The 17,960-nt window shown below is 56.9% G+C and overlaps 1 protein-coding gene across 1 annotated transcript in view; it reads right to left on the reverse strand.

Moving 5' to 3' along the window:
* The window catches only part of ALK (ALK receptor tyrosine kinase), a 594,344-nt gene that overhangs the window by 24,800 nt on the left and 551,584 nt on the right, over window positions 1-17,960 (reverse strand). Inside the window, exons 13-17 of the mRNA XM_036262276.1 lie at window positions 10,173-10,323; window positions 4,238-4,369; window positions 3,366-3,510; window positions 1,338-1,520; window positions 19-117 (exon numbers count right to left, since the gene is read on the reverse strand). Of these exons, the coding sequence (XP_036118169.1) occupies window positions 19-117; window positions 1,338-1,520; window positions 3,366-3,510; window positions 4,238-4,369; window positions 10,173-10,323 (710 nt within the window). The remainder of the gene's footprint in view (window positions 1-18; window positions 118-1,337; window positions 1,521-3,365; window positions 3,511-4,237; window positions 4,370-10,172; window positions 10,324-17,960) is intronic.

The raw sequence follows: 17,960 nt of genomic DNA on the forward strand, positions 1-17,960 counted from the left end.
ACCTGGCAGAGGGGGTACCTTTTAAAGCCGGGGTGTACAGGATGCCCAGGGGACTGATGAAGGACACCCCATCCTCTCCGTCCATCTCAGGGTCATTGTCGGAGGCTGCGTTGCCACCTGTGGCGAACCAGAGGAGAGTTTGACGCAGAGAGGTGGGCGCCCAAGTCTCAACACACGTGCGCAGAAGCGGTCATGCAGTGGGGTCAGTGAGGGACCTGGAAGGGCGGGTGATGGGGAGGGATGGGAGGCTCAGGGCACAGGGGCTGACTTGGGGCTCGGCTCAGCTGATGATGGGTGTGGGGCCACTTTCCCCTCCAGGCCCAGGCCAGCTCCCATCGGGGAGTCCCCACTCTCCTGGGGCCCCAGGAAGCAGTGTTTGTGAACAGGAGCCGGAAAAGTTCTAGTCTCCCCAGGCTGGGTTAGCCCCATTCCGCTCCCGGCTGGCAGGGCAGTAGCACTGAGGAATTTCTCTCCAGTCCCATCGGGTCAGGGGGAAGGGCCCCTGTGCCTTTAGGCTCCTGTCCCTCCATTCAGCTGGGGCTGGGTTCTCTCTGGGCGCCCCCCTCGGGCTCTCCCGCCACCCAGGGCTCGGAAAGAAGACATCTGGTTAACGCAAGCATCTTAGGCAGCGTAAAGCAAAACACAGACAGAACATCACGGTGTGTGCATGCATCACGTCCTAGTCTGCGGGGACGGTGGAGACACCATCTCCCAGCCTCTCAGCTTCAGAAGGCTCGTCTGCTTTGCTCTGACCCAGAGAGCGGCCGTGGCCAGCTGCTTGCTGAGGGCGAGGCTGAGGGCTGAGCTGAGGCTGCCTGGGCTGCCTCCGGGCGTAGTGCCGTCAGCATGGAGGGTGGTGCCGTTCTGGAGCTGGTGGGCTGGGGCAGGGGAGGGGCGGGGAGGAGTCCTTGAGGCTAGAAGCCATGAACGGGCCCTCAGAGAGCGGGCTTGCAAGGACGCGGGCCAGGCCATCCAAAGGGAGGCACAGGGTTGAGAAGTCCGGCCTCTACGGTTCTCAAGCCAGCACATCCTTAGCGGTGGCTCCAAGAACAGTCTGGGAAGCCAAAGCCTCTTTATCATCGGCTTTGGGGGTGATCAAGAAGTGCATGGGATCTCGATGCTGTCGCTATTAAGCCCGGAGGCAGGATGCTGGCTCGCAAGCCAACACCCTGCCTCTGGCTGGTCCCCAGGCTGACAGGAAGGCGTGCATGGTGACATCACAGTCCACACTTGGGGCGGCCGGGGAGGGCAGGCGGGGGCTGGGGAGAGGACAGGGAGGTGAGATGCCTAGGACTAAGGGGGAGGGGAGCGACACCTTGAACACAAATCATCTTTACCTATATATCCTCCGCCTCCTCCACCGGAGGAGCACCCCCCTCCACCCCCTCCGAAACCCCCTCTTGTCTCCCACCCCCACTTCTTCATGGCCTGGGGGCAGGAATGTCCTCCGGTGGCACCCTCCAGCAAAGATTTTCCAGACCAGAGCAAGGAAGTGTTATCATTCCAGCCGCCTCCACCACCTGCAGGAAGAGACAGAGAAAACCCTAGTGAGCTGCTGGCCGGGTTGGTCAGCTGCCGGGCCTGGCGGAGGAGGCAGGACGCGGTGTGCTTTGGAGACCCGGGGGCTGGAGTCCACGGCTGGAGGACCAGGAATGTGGCCTCTGTCCTAGAGAGACCTGCTTTGGCCACAGCTGATGTCCTGGTGGGTGCAGGCCTAGCACCACAGCTGCCCATCAGGCCTCTGGCTGCAAAGCCCTGGGGGTGCTCGACTAGGAAGGGGTAGTGGGGGCGGGCAGCATGGCCACCGGCTTGTTCCTCCCCTTCTCTCCATTCCCACCAGCTCCCCTAGTGCTGGGCCTTTACTTCGCTAGCTGCTCCCCATCTCAACAAGAACCAGGACCCACTTCCTGCTGGAACCGCAGGCTTGACTGGCCTGGGGGGTGCTTTTGGACGTAGGGAGGGTAGCAGGGGGGGCTGAGTGTGTGGAGGAGAGGGGGGGCTGTGGATAGAAGTGATATCACACGACAAAGAGGGAGCCAGGTTTAAGACCACGAAACCCAGATGAGGAACAGGCTGGGTCTAGAATGGGGACCCACTGAGCCAGTCAAGGCCCCCAGGCAAGTCGTGGGGACCTTGTGTCACCTTGGAACTTACAGGGGTGCTTAGGTTTCAAGTGGCTGGCCTCTCCTCCAGCCAGAGGGTGGGCGTGGGCCCAGCGTGGCTGTTGATGTGAGGTGGCCCCGCTCCATCAGGGACCTGCGGGCACTCGGCTGCCGGCCTGCAGAGCCCTGAGGCAGCGAGCACACTGGGGCGAGCTGGGCCCACAGCATGGCTGCCGCCTTCCCCGCCCCGCCCGCCCCTCGCCTCCCACACAGTCCCCCGGCAGGTGGTTGCTGACGCCCCACTGCATCCCGCAGCCTTCGAGCAAATGTGTGGAAAGGAAAATAATGGACAAAAAATAGATCACCAGCAAGGCTTTAAAAAAATGGATCGAGTATGAAACAGTTTGGCCGTGTTGAGGAAAAACCCACTAACTTTCTAGGAGCTCGCTGACTCTTGTATAATGGGAATAATAATATCTTTCTGGAAAACCCTACAGGATTGTTCTGAAAAGCACACGTGTCACAGACGTGGAAGTGCTTCGTAAGGTTAAGTCTGCACCGGCGTCAGGGTGCTATAAATACTGCAGGGGCTGATTCTTCACTGTGGACCCGTAACTATTTCTGCCCACTTCTATTCCTAGTCCTCTCTTGAGTAAAGAGAACTTTCGAGTATTTACTTTAATTCATCTCACATTTTAAATGCTTTCAAAGATCCTCCCTTACTCTGATTGTGGAGAAAATACAAACATGAATTGCATTTTCTCTTTAGAGAAGGCTAATTTCGGAAGAAGCAGAGATCCGCACCCCTGTGTCTGCCCCCTGTCTGTGTGGCTGGCTCTCACTAGCACAGGAAGCCCAGCCCGAAGATTCCAGAAAGAGCTTTTCCTCTGAGGAGCTGTGTGAGCGGGCAGCTGGGGGCTGCGGGAGGGACCGTGGGGATCCAGGGGGCCTGACTCCGCGCGGCTTCCTTCCATCTGCTCACCTCCAACTGCACTGGTACAACACGGGGAGGGCTGGGCTGGCAGTCTGGACGCTGGTGCCCGGCTCATTTTCTTAGTGACTTTCTGCAAGTCAGCAAGGCGCTCTCTGGTGCCCAAAGATGCTGCCTGCACTCCCCCCTGATGCTGGCACTGAAACCAGAGCTCCAGGCTCCCAGGTACCCGTAGCTAAGGTGCCCACAGGTGCATGATGGCCCCGGCCACGCCGGAGCTCTCGCTGTCCCCAGAGGATGTTCTGGCCGAGGGCAGGCACGCACTGCTTTACCTGCGGCTCCGGAGTAGCCGTTGAGCCCTAGGACTGAGGAGTTATTCTCCAGCCTCTCGGGGCGGAACGCGTCCATCTTGGCCCCGTAGGCCCTGCCACCACCGCCGGCTGCAATGATGAGGGGCACAGGCACGCCGTCCTTCATCTGGCCAGAGAGACAGTCAGAGATTGGCAGCCGAGCCAGGCGTCCACTCCGCAGACCCCAGAGCCCTGGGTTAAACGTTCACTGTGTCTGAGTGTTTACTGAGCAGTGGGTGACATCTCGGTGGTCTGAGGGCTCCGAACTCACGTTACAACAACCCATCGGCTTGCACTCTCACCCCAGCTCCTAGTCAGGGCTCAATCAGAGGGGCCAAGCCACGCGTGGGGCTCAGTTGTAAGGGCTGGTCACACAGCCCCTTCCTGGAGCTGCACGGAGTAGCCGCAGAGGTTTGGGTGCTGGTGGCAGGTCTTTGCTCTCTCCCCTCCTCCACCCACAGGGGTCTCTGCCTCTGACCCCCAAGCACCTCAAGATTAAGCCCCCAGCATCACTGTCCCTGTGGGAAGACCTAGCAGGATGCCTTTGCCCTCACTTTCTGGCCTGGCTGCGATAATTCCGGAAAAGTTCGCCTTGGGGGAGAGGGGGGCACGGTGGGCCCTCTGCCGCACTGAAGCAGGGGCGGCAAAGGCCTGCATGGCAGGTGGGGCTGGTACATCAGCAAGAGAAGAGCCTGCCTTTTCCTGGACAGACAGGGAGCCCAACATCCCTCTGGGCCTTGATTTCCTCATCTTTAAATGACACCAAGTGGCATTTGGTTCCCAGGGCTGTCATGCGGCAGCCCCAGGACACAAGGAAGTCACTGACCTTGGGGAGCTGGCCCAGCCCACCTCACCTTGAACACGTAGGTGGCTCCGCCCCCTCCTCCGCCCCCTCCTGCCCACTCGTGCACGCTTCTGTTCACGCGGATTTCTTCTTCTATCACATTGTTCTCTCCGACGCAGACTTTCTGGATTAATCGGTTTGTCTGCAGAAACAAAGATCACCTCCGGTTTGTGTCCAGGGTCCTCTACTTCCCAGCAGACAGATCTAGATTTAAAGGTAGGGCCTCTCTCTCAAATAGCTTACAGGTGAGTTGAAGAGACGGAAATATATACCCAGATAACTCTGGGCAGTATTAGAGAAGGACCACGAGGACAGCTTAGTTAGGAAATGCATGGGGAATTGAGGGAGGAAGAGTGAGCCTTTGTTGCTGACTGGAAATCAGGGTGGACTGCCTGCAGGAGGTGGCATATACTTGGGCCTTGAAGGATAGGGAGTTTGTTTTTTTTTAAATTAGAGTACATTATACTAGCTTCAGGTATACAACATAGTGATTTGACATTTATATATCTTAGGAAGTGATTGCCATTAAGTCTCGTAACCATCTGTCACCATACAAAGTTATAATGATATTGTTGACTGTGTTCTTTATGTTGTATACTGCATCTAATAGATTGTTAAACACAGAGAATGAGAGAGAGTTAGGGCATTCCAAGGGGAGAGAGCAGCATGAACCCAGAAGGTGAGCGGGGTATTTGGGGAAAAGCCAAGGAGTTTTTTTTGGCGTAGAAAAGTCCATCTTAGAACAGAGAGGTGGTTCAGGAGGACCCATGAGGGCCCTCTGGACTCTGAAGAGGGCATGGCAAAGGTCCTCAGCGGTCACAGAGGGCTGGAGGACTGTCCGTGGGTGGAATTAAATCAGACGGTCAGATCACGCCGGGCTTTGGCTGCAGCCCGAGAAGGAGCTGGACTTGGCTCTCAGCAGTGGGCACCATGGAGCTTTTCAAGGACGCTGCAGCTCTGAGGCCTCGTGGGGAGAGCAGACCAGCGGGAGACCAGCTCGGGTTATGCCCAGCTCACCTTTGGGCAAGCTGTTTCTCCATACGGGGCACCTCGTGCCTCCCAGCTAATGTCCCATCTCCTGCCTCCGGAAGTCCCCTGGCACAGCCCTGACTAGAGCTCCCCGCGTCCGTCGGACACCTGGACAGCAGCGGAGGAAGCCGTCATTCTCTCTGACCCCGGGCAGGGCGGGGATGCAGACATCACGGGTTGTGCGTCGCAGAGGACGCGTCCAGGAGAGCGTCTTGCCTGTGTTAGAGACTGGATGAGGAACTGCTGTTTCATTTGAATTCCTTCTGGGCCCACACACGATCCGGGTGTGAGCCCCGCATCTGGGAGTCCCTGGGTGTGCTGGGACTTCCTGTGACACATCCCGGGACCCCTGAATAAAGAGGGCTTCAAGAATAGCCATCCTGCTTGCTGGACTCTCCAAACATCAACCTGACCTCGGAGGAAAATGACTTTCTTTTACTGAACAGAAAAAAGGCCGATGGAGCATCACATGTCCATCAGGGGCTGCGAGGAGGCAGCGGTGGAGGTCCCAGCCCCCCTTCAGCCGCTCCTCTGCTACCTTGCTCCGCAAGGGGACTAGCGACATTCCCGCATACAGAGCCCAGATGCAACTTGTTTTATGGCATCTTGGATTTAATGATGGAAATAATTTGATATTTTTAGAGTGGATGTAGTGTGGATGGAAGGCTGTGAATTGTTACTGTAGAGAGCTGACATTTCTCCGGTGTATGTGCAGTGCAGGGCTGGGCTGGGGGTTGGGGTGTGGGTGTGGCTGCTGGAAGGAAACCCTGCCAACTCTGCCTGGGCAGGGCCTGAGAGGCAAGAGGCATGCCGGCCTGAGCCCTGGGCAGGGGACCGAAATGTGGGCTGTCAGCTGGGCAGAGCAGAGCACAGAATGCAGGGCCCCGTCTGGCTACTGGACTGGCTCTGCCCGGGATCTGCTGAGCCACGTTGGCTGAGGCTCCTCACTTCCCTGGACCTGCCTCCTCCTCCAAGTCAGGGCGCTGCCCAGTCTGAACCAGAGGCGCCAAGACGCCCAGCCCCTCAGACCCTGCTCCCTTCCTTCCTCTCCTCTGCCAGGCAGCGTGTGTGTGTGTGTGTGTGTGTGTCCGTGTCCTCCAGCCCTGGGGGACCCCCTCTTCCTGGGAATAGAATCTTCAGATGGCCTGAGACTGAAGGACTGGGGAGGAGGGAGCTGCTGGACTGGCCAGGGCCTTTGTGTAACTAGAGCTCACCCCCTGCTGCCCCGGCTAGGGTGTCTCCTTTAAACTGGAAGGAGGGGGAGAGGAATGGTTAATTTGCATTTTGCTAATCCAGTCTGCATACTGGGGGGCCCTGCCAGCTGCAGTGTTTGGTGGAGTTGATCACTTCCCCTTAATCTAGTTTCTTCACCTGAACTTCAGACTCCACACTCTCTTGACTTTCTTCCTACCTCCCGGCCCCTCCTCCTCAGCCTCCTCAGCCTCCTTGCGGTTCATCTTCTCTTCCCAGTGGGGAGTCCCCAGAGCTGTCTCATCTGCACTGCTCGCTGGGCAATCTCATCCCGCCTCCACTCTATGCTGATTTCGCCCACATTTGCATCTCCGCTAGGCCACTCTCCTGCGTTCCAGGGGGGCCTGTCTCCTGAGCCCCTCTGGCCGTCCACAGACAGCTCTGCCACTCAGCCTGCCCAACACTGACTCCTGACCTGGCCCAAACCTGCTCCTCCCGCTTCCCCCAGCTCAGGTGACAGTTCCGTCCTGCGGGGGCTCCGGCTCAATTCTTAGAGTCATCCTTGACCCTTTCCCCAGCTCAACCTCTCATGGAGCAGGACACCCTTTGGGATTTCACATTCGAAACAGCCAGAATCCAACCATTTTTCACCACTTCTGCGGTTACCATCCGGGCCTGAGCCAGCATCATCTCTTGCTGGGATTAAAGCAACAGCCATTGAATTCTTTGCCCGACTCTTCCCTTGGGGGAGGTGGTCTGTTCTCCACTTTGCAGCAGAAGAGGGTCTCAGATTCCCGCGTGGCGTCAGGTCACTACTCTCACGGTTCTGCTCAGCCCTCTCCTACGGCTCGGTTCTGCTCAGCCCTCTCCTACGGCGGGTTCTGCTCAGCCCTCTCCTACGGCGGGTTCTGCTCAGCCCTCTCCTACGGCGGGTTCTGCTCAGCCCTCTCCTACGGCTCGAACCGACCTTACAATGGCCTGGCCTGGGGCCCCCACCGACTCGATTCTCTCCTGCTCCCTGCTTGCCCCCTGCACTCCCACCGGGCGTGCTCCCACCTCAGGGACTCGGAGTCTGTCCGCTGGACTCTCCAGATGTTCTCCTTGTTCAGTCCTTCACCTCTGTCAGGACTCTGCTCAGCTGTCATTTTTTCTGTAGACTTTCCTTGACCACCCTGTTTAAAATAGCAACCTGCCCCCAAACTCGGGCACATCTGAACCCCTTACCCCACTTCCACATGCGCTAACACTTTCACTTTAGGACACCCCGATTCACTAACAAACCGATGAGCTAGTTATTGCCTGTTCTCCCCTCCACCCTGGCATGAATGTAAGCAAAGATATTGAGAGCAAAGATGTTTCTTTTGTTCATGGCTATATCCCAGGTTCCTAGAACAGTGATGGGCAGGGAGCATGTATTTAACATATTTGCTGAATACGGATGAGCAAATTGGGAGCTGTCCGGGTGTGTGCCGGCTCCTCACGTTTGCATTACCAGTGGTGGTGGCGGTGAGACTTAACATTTAGATCAGTGGTTTTGCTTCCCTGGGGCATCTGGAAAGGCCAGGGTGAACTTCTCATTGTCATTGCTGAGAGATGCTGCTGGCCTCTGGTGGGAGAAGCCAGGGTGCTGCCAACCCACCCGCAGTGCACCGGACCCCCCCACCTCAGAGAATTATCTGCTCCAAAATGCCAATAGTGCTGATGTCGAGAAACCCTGAGTCAGGCCACCAGATGGCTCAGGGAGGAACTGGAGAAGCAGGGCTGAGGGGCCTGTGCCTGGGGTTTCCTGCCGCGGGAGCCCTTCCAGGCTCCGTGTGGCCAAGTGCACAGAAGAGGGACCCTGCAGGGATGTGCCGCTGAACTGGCAAAGCTGCCAACTCCTGCAGTTTAATCTCAGCGTCCACTTCGGCTTCTAGAGGATACTCTCTAGACACTGTTTTGGAGAAGGTGAGACTGAGGTAGTGTCTGCATGCAGTCTTTCTTTCTCCTTCTCCCAGTGACTCCTGGGATTGGAGGTGTGGAGCAACAGGGAAGACCAGTTCCTTTCCCAAGCCCAAGCTATGCCCGGCCCGACCAGCAGAGGGGGCTGCCCTCTGTCCCTGGCTGAGAGGGAACTCTCCCTGTGCGTCCACAAAGTTTGAGAGCAAGTAGGTTGATTAATGAAATGATAAAGTGCAGCAACCCAGAGGAACAAGTAGATTACAATTGAATTAAAAAAAAAAAAAGGACGCAGTCCTGTGAAAAGGCGTAACTGATTACAATCCAATCAAGTAAAAGTCCCTTGCAGAAGTCAATGCAGTCTTTCTGCTTAGATGAAAGAATTACATTAGCACTCAATAAATTCCCGTGAAAATTACAGCAGCCTGTAATTTAATGACTTAATGTATTATATCAGGTTGGCAAGTCCTGATTATAGTTGCTAAATAAAAGTTGAAGTCCAGACATTCCTCATTCACAAGGTTGTACCTGCGAAGTCTACTCCTGTTGCTTTGTTTTAACCCGTAATGTGGTGGGGAGGGGGAGGGGGAGCTATACTTTGCTCCCACCCAGCGGGTAGCTCTGAGCAGCCTGAAGTTTATGCTGTGGAATTGAATTGCTTTCTCAGTAGCCCCTGTTCCCACATCTGTCCTCCAAGGCTATACTCCCTGCCCCAGGTGGACGCTGTGCTTCAGGTGAGGGTGGGGCCCCGTGGGGTGCTGAGTTCCCGCCAGGACAGCCAGCTCTGCCCGACCAACCACTGGCTCCTTTGCATGGCTACTGCTTTACTGGTCTTCGCTTTCTCATTCTCCTGAGAAGGTCAGGCCTCTACCAGCTTTCTTAGCTCCCCCTGCTGGAGCTCTCCAGGTGTGACAGTTGGACACCTGGAGGAGCCAGAAATCAAAGTGACAGGCTCCGTCTGGGACTGCAGAGAGGGGCAGTCTGGCTTGGCAAGTAATGGGCTATAAGTGGAAAAGAAAAAAGGCCAAAGAAATGGAGCCCCAAGCAGCGTGGGGCACAGCAAAGACAGAAGCCAAGTGCCTGTTCTGTGCCGTGTTGTGAGTGCCTTTGAACCAGTCCCATCACCTCTGTGGTCTCCGTTTTCTCATCTGTACAATGGGATGAGTGGATTACGTGGTCTTCCCGCTCTGATCTGTGCTTTACACTTTTTAAAGTTTTAATCACACAAATTATAAATGATATATGGATGCGTTCTTTTAATAACCATACCAGACATTACTGATAAAGCGCCCTCAACTCCATTCCCTGTCCCAGAAATAAACACTGTTTTGTGTATCTCTCAGAACTTGTTCTGTGCAGTGATGGACATGTATGTGCCTAAGAGCCGGGCAGGAAATGTTTAACCTGGTATTTTTCTGTTTGTTACAAGATGGCTAAAGACAGCGGTGCCCTAGTAAGAAACTTAGGAGTGGCTTCAACTCGTACTTCTGCCCAAGGGAACCACCATTTGCCCATTCAGATGGGATTCAGTTCTTTAGTTTTAATGGTCCTTGTGAGAGCCCTGGCTCAGTATTGGTCCCTGTGGGGATGTGAAATCCCAACAGCCACACCACCCGTGTTCTCATGCACCCAAATGGCCTGGGGGCAAGGGACGGGTGTTTGCAGGCAGGACAAGGGGGAGTCCTGCTGTCTTTGAACAGGAGCCCCCAGAGGACTGTGTGGTGCCGTCTGAGGGCCTGCCTGGTCCTGGGTGAATGTGGAGGAGAAGCCCTGTCCTGGGCACTTACGCTGGGGCAGGCGTCTTCCCCCTGTTGCCCGACCAGGATGTACAGCGTGTCGTCCTTCTCCAGCTCGAAGATGCCCAGCACAGACACGCCGTGGGACCGCATCATGGTGTTCCTCCCGCCTTTCCCGCCGGCGGCTCCGTAGCCCGAGATGCTGCAGAGGAACAAAGCACACGGGCTCTGCGTGGGCTGAAGACAGACTCCCTCCCTGCCCCCCGGCTCCCGGGAGCCAGGAGCACCAGCACACGGGTCCTGAGGGGTCCCCCTGCCTCAGCCACGAGGTCAGCAAGGAAGGTCCCTGTCCCCACGGTCAGGAGAAGACGGTCCTCATGGGCAGAGTGGGGAGGTGAAGGACTAGGAAAGGTGTGAGGAAGAGTGAGGGGAAACAGGGGAGAAGAGGGGGAGTCTGTATTAACATGGCGCTGGGGGAGGGTGTTCTGACCACCCGGGATTTCCCCATTATGACTTTCCCTCCCTGTCCAAATCAAAGGACTCGTGGGACCTTAGACAAGTAGCTTAACATCCCTGTTCTACCTCCGTAAAGTGGGGATAATAAGAGAACCCTCCTTCCAGCCCATGTGTGGGGTCAGGATTAAAGTCTACCTCAGCCTTAGACTTGTGGCTGGCACATAATAAGCACTCAAATGTATTTATTATTGTTATTGTTATTAATGGTGGAATTAGCAGGGACTGGCTTGGTAGAACGTTTCAGTGTCCCACGGGGGTGTAGACACGAGGAGCCCATGCGGATGCTGAGGAGCGCGCGGTTTACAGCACAGACGCTTTGTTCCGTCCCACCAGCAGCTCCTCCCGGAGCCATCCGTGTGCAGACACCTGCCACCAGTCACCATGAGAGCCGGAGCACGCGGGGTGTGGGGTTACTTCCGCTGCCTCTGAGGTTGCCGAGACCAAGTCAAGCCAGGCTGAGGGGAAATAACTCAGCGGGTGAGCCCAGAGGCCCTGTCTGAAGACAGCCAGCATCCCAGCTACAAACGCCTCTCCCGAGCCGCCTGCCAGCCAGAGGGACTCGGGGGTTTCATGTCCCCAGTATTCAGACGCAGGGCCCTTTATGAAAAGCCTCCAGGAAGAGATGCAAGGCGGTTTGCCCACGGACACACACAGTGGCCTCTCCTCCTGTAACTGTAGGAAACCCCTGTGTTCCAAGCGCGTGAGGCACCTGCTGGGGGCTCCCCAAGGTGGGCTCAGGCCTGTTCCGCAGAGAGGCCTAGAGGGCTGTCTGACCCCTGAGGTGGCAGGCGGGGAGTGGAGTGCAAAGGGGAGCCTGGCGCCCTAGGCCTGCCTGTGGCCAGGCACTGACCAGAGTGCCGCCGGCTGGCTCGGCAGGCGCCTGTGCACAAGACGGGACCTGCGGCAGGCTCCGGACCCCCGAGGGGTCACTAAGAAAGTGGAGAGATGGTCATAGTTATGAAAAGAGAAACCTTCCCATCAGGGTGGCTATACTGGGGAGGCGAGGTGGAGGGGCCGAGGGCTGTGGGTTCCGTGATCGGAGTGGGCCATTTCCTATGTGTCCTCTCAGAATTGCAGCCTCTTCCCTAGTCAAGTAAGAACCATGTCTTATTTTCTGAACTCACGGGGTCGTGGGGGTTCGACATTAAAGGAAGATAATGGGGTCAAACCCAGAGAAAGTGGGAAGTCTGCACATGATCGGAGCCCAGGAGGGGCAGGTGACTGACAGGCATGGACACCGTGGCTGGTCGGGGGCCTGTGGGCGGAGGTATGGGCAGGGAGGGCTCTCAGGCAGGCAGAGAGGCGAAGGTAGGAGTCACACTTGATGGACATGGAGAGGTGGGCAAGCCCGGGTCTCTGACCACAGCAGGTGGCGGTGGCTGGGAGGCGGGTGGGGACGCACCCCACAGTGCACGGGGCGTGGATGCAAATGGCATGCCCCAGCAGCCCTGAGTGGCAGCAGTGAGCAATCCCCTTTGACAGATGAGGAAACTGAGGCTCAGAGGGGTTAAGAAACTTATCTGAGGCCACACAGCTGCCAGACCCTGGTCCATATCCCCCATTTCCCTTCACAGAGGCCATTTCTTCCCGATGTGCTGCTTGAGGTTTGTCTGGAGACACAGCAAGGGTGGTGTGGGAAGCTACTGGCCCATCCTGACTCCCTCGGGCCCTCAGCCAGATCCAGCAGAGATGGAGAAGGTGATAAGGACAACGAAAAAGCTGAGGGAATAGGAAGGCTTATCCGTGAAAGGAAAGCAAGGAGAACTCTTTAGCTCGGAGGAGGGTGGCCCGGGGCAGGGCCGGTGCTGCTGGCGGAGGGGGAGACCATCCGTGTCTCCAGGGACTGCAGAGTCCAGGGACTGCAGCGTGCACGGCCGCCTCTGACCTGGGCTTTGTCGGGCTGCACCAGGGTCGGTCCCGCTGAAGGTGTGCACTGCTTGGAAAACTGCTGCCCGAGACGCGTCCTCATCCTGGCCGATCCGCTTACGGCTGAGAGGTAGGCTGTGCCCGTCTCATCATTTTCTCATCATTTGCATAGTCATTTGCATCAATCTGCATGCATTATGAATCGCTCTTTCACAGGTTTAAATTTAGCCAATTTCTTATATTTAATAAATTGTTTGTTCCTGATACTCCGTCCCCCCCAGCCATCCTTATTTCTCCTACCCCCAGTCAAGTCCGAATGCCAACCTCACCTAGGCCTTGACCCCGGACTTGACAATGAGGTGGGGTGGCAAGAGCCCTGATTTCTGCTCTGCGGGCTGTGTGACTGGAGGCAGCTTGGCCAACCTCTCCGAGCCTCAGCTTTCGTCCCCAGGAGAAGCACGAGGACGCCTGCCCGCATGGGGATCGGCAGTGCACTGAAGGCCACACACCGATGCCAAGTGCGGGCCGGACTTTGGGCTGGGTCAGCGCTGTTCACTCCAACATAGGCAGAGAGCTTGGTGAGCAGGTGTCCAGGCCGGATTTCACTTTGTGTGATGGCCTTAGGCCCACATTTTAAACCGGGAGTGCGGACTCGCTCAGCGTCACGGGCAGCAGAGAGCTGCCCGTCTGGCCGATGGCAGGGGTTGGGAAGCGATGCTTCCGTCGCCAGCCCTCTGAGGCCTGCAGCCTGCCACCGGGCTCCCCTCCTTTCGGGGTTTCTAGTGCTACGCAAGGCTGGGCCCCTCCGGAGCAAGGTGTGGCGCAGTGACGAACACAGGGCTCGAGTGCAGACTGACCTGGGTGCCAGCCCGAGCTCGTCCTCGGGGCCAGGACTACGGAGAGGCACCCCCACGGGCTGGCCCTGCACCCCAGTGACCCGAGCGCCAATGCCGCCTGACATTTTGTGTCCGAGGCACCTTGCTTACCTCTGCGCTCCAGTCTCCTCATCTGTATGAGAGATAATACTATCTACCTTGAAGGATTGCTATGGGATAATGCCTGCGAGGGACTAATTCAGTGCTTGGAGGGTAGCCAGTGAGGGACAATAGTAGCTTCTGTTCTGATGTACCCAGAAGGCTGAGCCTGTCCACTCCTCTTTAGGGGGTGACTTCTGGGGGCAGAGTGTGAATGAGCCCCTGACTTCTAGAGAGCAGTAGGTAGCGCAGGAGTGGCCAAGGGGGTCTGGGTCGAGGCTTGCAGACAGCCAGGGGACACAGGCCGGCCTTGGCACCTCTGAGTGGGGTCCCACAGACTCGGACGGGAGTAATAACCTCAGCCCAGTCTCTGAAGTGTTCTTCCCACCCCTTGTAAACAATTTATTTTTGGTGGTTGACAAATGACAAATTAATTCACCTGCCACTCAAATGGGGGGCTGTGACTTGCAGTCATTCCAATTTACTGGAAATTACCAGATACTGTTCTCCACGAGCTGATGCTGTATTTTCCCCCTTATCTAAGTCCATGGCCCCTGGTCAAAACGGATGTTTACTGGGTTTGCGTTTTGTATTATTGACTGTGAGCTGTGTTACCTGCTATAATGGAGTTGTGAATCTTTTTAAATAAAGGATTAGCAGCAAATCAACGTGGCCGCGGCTGGATCCTGAAGGAGAGCACAGCTGTTTCGCAGCACACTGGCTGTGTGGGGGCCACACCCAGGGCACTGGGGAGGGGAGCGGAGCCGGGGAGTGGACCCCACCTGGAGAAGCTTGAAGCACCTCACACCTCTTCTGCATCCCGCCCCGGGCTCCGCCTCTAATCCCCAGCTGGACCTTTCCCTCTGGGCCCTGGTCCCCCTCTGTGAAACCAGGATCCTGAGACTGGCCCACCTACCCTCGCTCAGGGTAAGCGCACAGGGGACGTGAGAGTGTGCACAGAGCCGGTCAGTGGGACGTTCCTGTTCAGACGTGTAGTCGGATTCTCCAGACAGGTCACTGGAGCCATCAGGAGACACCCCTGGGGTCGGCGGTGCAGGGCAGGGGTCAAGGCGCCTGCTCCCTGCCGCCCCAGTTCCATTCTGGGCGTGCCCATGAGCCAGGGTGCACCTCTTCCCCACGGCCTGCCTGGCCAGGACAGCCCGCAGCGCCCAGGGACATCAGAGCTGGAGAGGGTCCCAGTGCCCCCTCTACAACCTCTCCTCCTACAGATGGGGCCACTGCAGAGGGAAAAACACACTTTCAAGGTCACACGAGGTAGAAATTAGACCCAAACTGCATTCTGCTTGCAGCCCATTGATCTTTGCACAATCTCCCTTTCGTAACTTTCCCTGCTCTGTGTTCCTCATGGCGACGGCTAGCTGCGCAATTACTCTGACAATTAATCATGACTGTGACTCTCATCTATAATTGTCTAGAACTTTACTGGTATTGTGGACAGTTATTTAACTTTTCTGTCCTTTTCTGTGGTCTTTTCAAAGACTGTGAAGCTCCAGAGTCTTAGTTCTCTCTTCGAGTCCCACAGCACCTACTCAGTGCCCTGCACATAGTAGGAGCCCCATAGCTTGGTGCCTTGCACACCATAGGAGCCCCATAACTCAGTGCCCAACACACAGTAGGAGCCCCATAGCTCAGTGCCCTGTACACCATTGGAGCCCCATAGCTCAGTACCCAGCACACAGAAGAAGCCTCGTAGCCCAGTGCCCTGCACACAGTAGGACCCCCATAGCTCAGTGCCCTGCACATAGTAGGAGCCCCATAGCTCAGTGACCTGCACACCATAGGAGCCCCATAGCTCACTGCCCTGTACACAGGAGACCCATAACTCAGTGCCCAGCACACAGTAGGACCCCCATAGCTCAGTGCCCTGCACAACGTAAGAGCCCCGTAGCTCAGTGCCCTGCACACAGTAGGAGCCCCATAGCTCAGTGCCTAGCACACAGAATGAGCTCCGTAGCTCAGTGCCCAGCACACTGTAGGACCCCCGTAGCTCAGTGCCCAGCACACAGTAGGACGCCCATAGCTCAGTACCCAGCACACAGAATGAGCCCCGTAGCTCAGTGCCCAGCACACAGTAGGACCCCCGTAGCTCAGTGCCCAGCACACAGTAGGACCCCCGTAGCTAAGTGCCCAGCACACAGTAGGACCCCTGTAGCTCAGTGCCTAGCACACAGTAGGACCCCCATAGCTCAGTGCCCTGCATACAGTAGGACGCCCATAGCTCAGTACTCAGCACACAGAAGGAGCCCCATAGCTCAGTGCCCTGCCACTGTAGGAGCCCCATGGTTATCTGTGGATTGGGTGGAATGATGGCGTCACCCAGCTTTACATGCTGGTCCCTGGAGCCAGGTGAGGAAATGAGTGTCAGTGATGGAGACCGTCAGAAACAGCTGTGGCCCAGGTCAGCAGCCAGGATTGTGGCTCCAGCTGGGATCTGGGGCCTCTTGTACATTATGTTTGAGGAACAAGTGGACCATGAAAAAGCTGCCATCAGGAGCTGTGGGCCATGCTTGACAAATGCTTTTACAGGTTGTGTGTGTGTGTGTGTGTGTGTGTGTGTGTGTGTGTGAAGTCGGGGGAGGACTGAGGGCTGGGAAGGATGCTGAGCCCTGGAGAGGAAGGAAGGAAGGAAAGAAGGAAGGAAGGAAGGAAGGGAGGGAGGGAGGGAGGGAGGGAGGGAGGGAGGGAGGGAGGGAGGAAGGCAGGCCGGCCACCTGGAGGAAGAGACGGGGATGAAGAGGGAAAGAAATCAGGAAGAGTGAGAAATGGTTGACCAAAATCTACTGACATGGGCTCCCCTGAGTGGGGCTGTCATGCAGGATCACACGGAACCCCCAGCTGTCCCCGGAAGCTCTATTGTCACCATCTCCATCATACAGCGAGGCTGAGGATCTCGCTCGCCCCAGCACATGCCCCATTGTCGATGCTTTTGTTGTGAACCACGTTAGCCCCACCGTGGGCATATTCTAGATGTGGTCACTCCTAGCCGTGACCCAGTAATGTTCCTTAATCAGGTGCCTTCTCACCATTACCGTTATCCTTGCCTGTCTTCTTAACCAAGCTCCTGGAGGCTCATTGTCCTGGCTTCCTCAGCCCCCCGGCAGGGCTGTCACCCTGGGCACTGCCTCCCCTAGTCCTCCAATCATGCCCATCTCATCTCCACGCTTCTGGTCCTGCGCCCTCTCTCCATCCGTGTTCCCCCTGCCCTGGAGTAGTCCAGTCTTTGCCTGGGTGACCCTCAGTCTTCCATCTGCACTCCCTGCCTGTAGGCTCGGTTCTGCATTGCACCCCACGCTGTCACCAGAGGGAGCTAAAGGCATTTGCCAGGCGAGGCTCCAGCCCCAGGGCTCCAGGCACTCCTTCCACCAGGGGGCCCTCTCCTCCTCTTTGCAGACAATTCTCCTCCTTTCAGGACTTCACTCAGCGTGCTTCCCCCTTGTGGAAGCCACTCCTGCACTAAGCCTTCCCCTCTCCCACTGCAGAGCTCTGCGCAAACCCCCATGTGGAACTTTCCAGGTCACAGTGTCCCCACGGGCTGGGCTCCTCTGGGGCAGGGATGCAGCTTGTTCGCCTTCGTACAGTGTCGGGCACAGTGTCCTAGCAGGTGCTTCCTGAGATTTGCAAAGCAGGTCTGGATGCCAGGACCTGCGGAGGTACTTGAAGGAAGCTGACTGCATCACCTCTACTGTTTCGATAGAGGAAGTGGCAAATCCAGGGGAAGGGGGCACCCAGGGCAGGAAAGTGGAGGTTGGGGAGGGATGGGGATTTGGGTGCTGCCTCCAATTCCCCCATCAACACCCACCACCCCACCATCTCCTCCCCAGCCTCTTCTTCCTCCCCCTCTCTCTGAGCCTCCTCCTTTGTGATGCGTGGTGGTGGGCGAAGCAGTAGGGGTGGGAGATGGGCCCAAGATAAATGATCGGTTATGAGTGGGGTGCTTTCACCGGTATGCATCCCCAAGAAAGCCTCGCGCGATGATGGCCTCCCCTCTGCATACAGCAGGTGCTTGATAAGTGTGCGCTCCCCTCCCTCACCCCTTGACAGCAGGTCGTGAAGTCGGCTGAAGCAATCAGGAACGGTGCCAGGCTGGAGCGCCCGGCAGCACTAGCTGGCGCCCACAAGGAATGCCTCCGACCTTTGTGTCAACTCCGTTTCCTCGCGTCCCCTGATGTGTCCCGTGTCTACTTCGCCAGGTGAACCGCACCGACTGAACAAAAATTAGTCACTACGAAAAGACTGTCTTCCAGATCGAGGGACTTCTCAGCGTGGCTACTCTGACCTGGGACGTTCCGATGTGGTCGAAAAGGCTTCTTTGAATCCTAAGTGATGTGGCCAAGAGACATGAGCATACGAGCCCAGAGCCTAACCCAGGGTCAAGGTTGGGGTGCAGGTCAGAAGTAGTGGACCCTCCATATCAGCGGGTTCCACGTATGCGAATTCAACCAACCTCGGATCAAAAATATTT

This window comes from Molossus molossus, unplaced genomic scaffold, assembly GCF_014108415.1.
Source record: "Molossus molossus isolate mMolMol1 unplaced genomic scaffold, mMolMol1.p scaffold_m16_p_15, whole genome shotgun sequence".
NCBI lineage: Eukaryota > Metazoa > Chordata > Mammalia > Chiroptera > Molossidae > Molossus > Molossus molossus.